General features: G+C 55.6%; 1 protein-coding gene across 1 annotated transcript; it reads right to left on the bottom strand.

Annotated features, from left to right (window-relative positions):
- Positions 1–626: 626 nt before the first annotated feature.
- Positions 627–4,366, bottom strand: TRIL (TLR4 interactor with leucine rich repeats). Its single transcript, XM_048511328.1, has one exon. The coding sequence runs from the start codon at positions 3,745–3,747 to the stop codon at positions 1,447–1,449; it is 2,301 nt and encodes a 766-aa protein (XP_048367285.1). The 5' UTR covers positions 3,748–4,366; the 3' UTR covers positions 627–1,446.
- Between the last annotated feature and the right edge of the window lie 281 nt (positions 4,367–4,647).

The following is a 4,647-nucleotide window of genomic DNA, read 5'->3' as shown; positions in this document are numbered from 1 at the left end:
TGGGGAAAACACTTTATTCAAAGCCTAGGAATCAAAATAGTTTTTTTTATTTTAAACACCAGTGGTTAATATTATAAATTCAAGAATAATCCTACTACTTTGTTAAAGTAGTAAGTTGGGTTCACATTATCTGACATCACTGATACAAACCTGGTTCTTCACAACAATGTTTAATCTATGAAAGGCAGTGTCTGGAATTTCACTGATTTCAGATATGATAATTTTGCTGTGAATCAGGAGGCAGGAGGAAGTCAGTTCTATGGTCTCTTAGATCTCTTTTAGACATGACCACACCTCCTGAGAGCACAACTGGAAAAACAATTGCTGGAGTGGAGATGCAGAAGCAGTAATATTACAGTGAACATATAAAATTGCTCTATGCTGAGTCAGCCACTGTTCTACCTAGTACAGAACTGTCTGTTCTGAGTGGCAGCTGCTCAATAGGGATTGGCAGAGAAAGGGATTTCCCAACATTCTGAGATGGTTTAATGCACAGGTGTCAAACTTGCGGCCCTCCAGATGTTATGGACTACAGTTCCCATCACCCCCTGCTGCTGGCAGAGGATGATGGGAACTGCAGTCCATAACATCTGGAGGGCCGCAAGTTTGACACCTATGGTTTAATGGAAGCTGACAGGGATTGGAACCTGGGACCTTCTGCATACAAAATGTGTGCTCTTTAGTTTGTGCCTTGTTCCAAATGTACCCCATATATATGCAGTAATGCCAGTATAACAGCAGGATGTGTGGGGTTCATATGATTGGGTGGCATATGTCACTGCTTCTGCCAGTATGCAATGCCTGTATAGAAAACAGCATGCTGTTATGTTTACAAGGGAATTAAAATTTACTCAAAGCCCTTCATGGGACCTTCTATTCTGAGAATAGCACTTATAATGGTGCAAGACCTTGGGTAAAGGTAACACAAAAGGCACAGAAACCAGAACAGCACATCCTTTTTTTCATTTTGGTGTCTATCTTGGTTTATTTCTTATTCAAGAATAATTATCATTAGCATCAGAGTTAAATCCAGGGGCAGAGAGTATAGTGAAAGAAATAATTTTTTCCCAGTGTGGGAAAATAATCATGGGACAGCTATGAAGCCACAGAAGGACTTTTTAAAATACTGCTGTTTGCCAATGAACAAGAATCAGTGCCTATCCAACTTCAGGAAAGAATAGTGGTGGAACCCCATGGTAGTTAAGTTTGGTCCCTAAGTAGCAACCACTTAAGTAACAAAAACATTTCCTTAGTCACTGTTTCAGACCATATTCTGTTCTAGAGCCATCCCCCATTGGTCATACGAACCACCATTTTTGTCCAAAGGCACCAAATATGGACTACAGTTCCCACAAGATCTTCCTAAACCATGATTTCAACATGCAGCAGATTCCAGCATAACAGAATCAAGCAAGCTGCAGCTTTCTTAAGATCACACACACACCCTCAGTCTGCAAAGCGCTGCAACAGGTGATCCTCTCCGTGGTGGGCACTGCTGCTACCACCTCTGCCTACGGCGGCACTGTCCAGGAAGCGCTCGCAGGGGAATTCAATGAGGTCAGCTTCACTTAAGGCACACACGGTGCTGCGAGGAGGACGGTGGGACTGAAAGCCAGAGAAGTCTGCAGAGACTCCAGTGCCCATGGAGCGCAAGGGACGCCGGGTGGAGTACATCTGCCTGACGTGCACCGGAGATGCTGCTTTCCTCCGTCGGCACCCTAGCACCTTCTTCCGCACCAGGCGGGAGGCCCAGGCCGCCAGGGCCAGAAACAGCAGCAGCGCATTCACTGCCAGCAGCACTAGAGTGAGAAGCTGCTGGTCTGGGCCTCGAGCCCCACCTGCCACAGCAGCCGCCGCTGCTCCTTCATCCTCTTCAGGCAAGGTGACCACGCCTGCACAATGGTCCCGCGGTGCTACTGGGCAGACGCGGCCCCCAATTACGCCCTCCACGCAGACCAGGTAAGGGGTATCAGGGTGCAGTTCCTGGAGCGTGGCCGTCGGCTCGCTCCATTCAGGGAGATAAACAAAACGCTGGAACTTGACAGCAGCCCCAAAGCGGTCAAAAAGGATTCTGAAGCGCACAGGTCCCAACAACCGAGGGCTACGGTGTGGGCGGACCCCCCAGCGCACGGTTACTGCACTGGCAGTCACTGTCTCCACTGACAGGTTGTACAGAAACAGCTTGTTAAAATCACATGGGTCAGTGACCAGGGGAGGGATGGTAGATGCTGAAGAGACCAAGTGGTGTTTCCCTGCCCGCCTGGACCAAGCACCACCAGGCAGAGGAGGCGGCCTGGTGCTGAGCAGCAAGTTGGATGTTGAGACAGTAGGGCTGGTGTCAGTCCCCCAACTGCCTGATTCTGGCAGGGGGGCTGACATCTTCTGGGAACCAATCAGCTGCATGGTTGAGGCGGAAGGCAAAGAGCTCAGCCTCTCCTGCACCAGGCCAGGATTGTAGCTGATGTTGCCTCCAGGCGATGGGGAAGGAGAGGCAGCTGCTTCAGAACAAGAGGCATTGGGAGGAGGTAGAAGCTGGGAATCCTCCAGATAATCGAGATATTTCCCAGCCAAGGCAAGCGGCTTGTGGCACTGCACAAAGACGGTCAGGAGCCGTCCCTGGGAATGCCAGGACCCCAGCCAGCGCTTCAAGCCTTGCAGGCGGCAATCACAACTCCAGGAATTCCCATCAAGTTCCAGACGGTAGAGAGTTGGGCTGGAGGCAAAGAGGTCCCCAGGGACTGTGGTCAGAGCGTTTTCCTGCAAGCTGAGCTCCCGCAGCTTGTGCAGGTGACGAAAGGCATCAGGGTGAAGGCTAACAAGTGAGTTGTGGCTCAGGTCTAGCACCTCCAGGCTATGCAGCGGGTGCAGCAAAGTGGCCGGGAGCTGGCTCAATAAGTTGCCTTCCAAACCCAACTCCTTGAGGGCCTCCAGCCCCGTGAAGGCCTCCGGTGCCAACCACGCCAGGCGGTTCCCACTCAGTGACAACTTGGTCAAATTGGACAAGTGTTGGAAGAGCCCCTTGGCCAACTGCTGCAGGTTGTTGCCTGAGAGAAGCAGGGTACTGAGCAAGCGCATAGGCCGAAAGGTGTCTGGATGACGCAAGGAACTCTGCTGGTTGCCCGACAAGTCCAGAAACCGCAGTTTGCCCAGGCCGGCAAAAGCGTTGCGGCTCAGCCAGTGGATGCGGTTGGCCTCCAGGTGCAAGTAAACCAAATTGGCCATCCCGGCAAAGGTGGCGTCGCCCAGCGAGGCCAAGGCGTTGCCATCCAGCCGCAGCTTCACCAGGCTGCCCAGGCCGGCAAAAGAAGCCGCGCTGAGGTAATTGATCTCATTGGCATTGACGTAGAGGATGCGCAGCTTGGCCAGGGGGCGCAGCGTGGCGGGCGCCAGGGCAGCCAGCAGGTTGTTGCCCAGGTAGAGCTCCTCCAGGCGCGCCAGGCGCTCGAAGGCCTTGGGGTGCAGCGTGCGGATGCGGTTGTACTGCAAGTCCAGGCGCTGCAGCGCCCCCAAGCGGTGAAAGTCGAAGGCGGATATGTTGGCGATGAAGTTGCCGCCCAGGCTGTAGGTGAGGATGTCCTGCGGCTCCAGGGTCTTGGGCACAGCCCGCAGCCCGCGGTTGGTGCAGAGGAGGTGCTGCTGCTGCTGGCAGTCGCATGGCTCCGGACAGATGAGGTTTACGGCCGGCGGGAGCAAAGCCAGCGAGCAGCCGAGAAGCAGCAGCTGCATCAGGCGGACCACGCGCTCCATCCCACCCGGACCGGCGGCGGGCTGCTTCCCCGGCTCCAGCGGCGTCTCTGCGGCATCCCCCTCTTCGGTACGGCGGCTGCAGGTCGGGCTGGTGCGGACGCGCTGCACGAGCCCGGTTCGACTGCGGCGAAAAGCAAGCAAGCAAGCGGGCAGACGTCTCCGGTGCGAGTCCTCAGCCTCCGGTTCCCTTCCTCGGCTGCAGCCTCTCTCTCCTACCCCCTGCGAGGATCGGCCGGCGAGTCTCCGTTGCAGCCCCAGCCCGGGGGTGGCTTCATGGCAGAGCTGGGCAGCCTGGGCAGGGAAAGCTGCTCCGGCTCCCCGCGACCCTCCCGCCGCCGGCTGCTCTCTGGACTGGCCGGGGGAGGCGGACAGGCGGACGGAGCGGAAACTCGCACTTCCCACACTCAGCCCCCGCGGACGCGCTGCAAGATCGGACGGAAGGAGGGGAGGGGAGGAAGGAGAGGGGACAGAGCGGGCGGCTTGGAAGGAGACAGCCCGGCCGGAGACGGGGCGGGGGGCGCAATTCGGGAGGAGGAGGAGGGGAGGGGGGCTTTGTTTTGGTGTCTCCAAGCAGCAGGGGCGCGAAGTGGGAAGATCGGAATTGGAAACTTCGCTGTCTGGGCAGGGGGAGGGAGGGAGAGAGGAGACGGAGACACGTGGGCTGCAGATCAAGCCCTCCGGGGTTTCAGGCGCTGGCGCAGCATCCAGCCTCTCCCTGCCCCCTCCCTTTGTCCAAGAGAGGCCGGCCAGAAAGTCATGGTCACGGTTTACCACCGATTAAGAGGTCCGTGTACCCGAACCTCCAAAGCAGGACTCCGATGCGAAACTTCTGCACCTTCTTTCCTTCGGCATGTGAATCTCCTATTCAAAAGAATGACTCTTTGCAGGATATCAGCGGGT

The sequence above is a fragment of the Sphaerodactylus townsendi genome, linkage group LG11 (genome assembly GCF_021028975.2).
Source record: "Sphaerodactylus townsendi isolate TG3544 linkage group LG11, MPM_Stown_v2.3, whole genome shotgun sequence".
Classification (NCBI taxonomy): domain Eukaryota; kingdom Metazoa; phylum Chordata; class Lepidosauria; order Squamata; family Sphaerodactylidae; genus Sphaerodactylus; species Sphaerodactylus townsendi.
The sequence above is the reverse complement of the archived record's forward strand: the minus strand, read 5'-3'. Positions and strand labels throughout refer to the sequence as shown.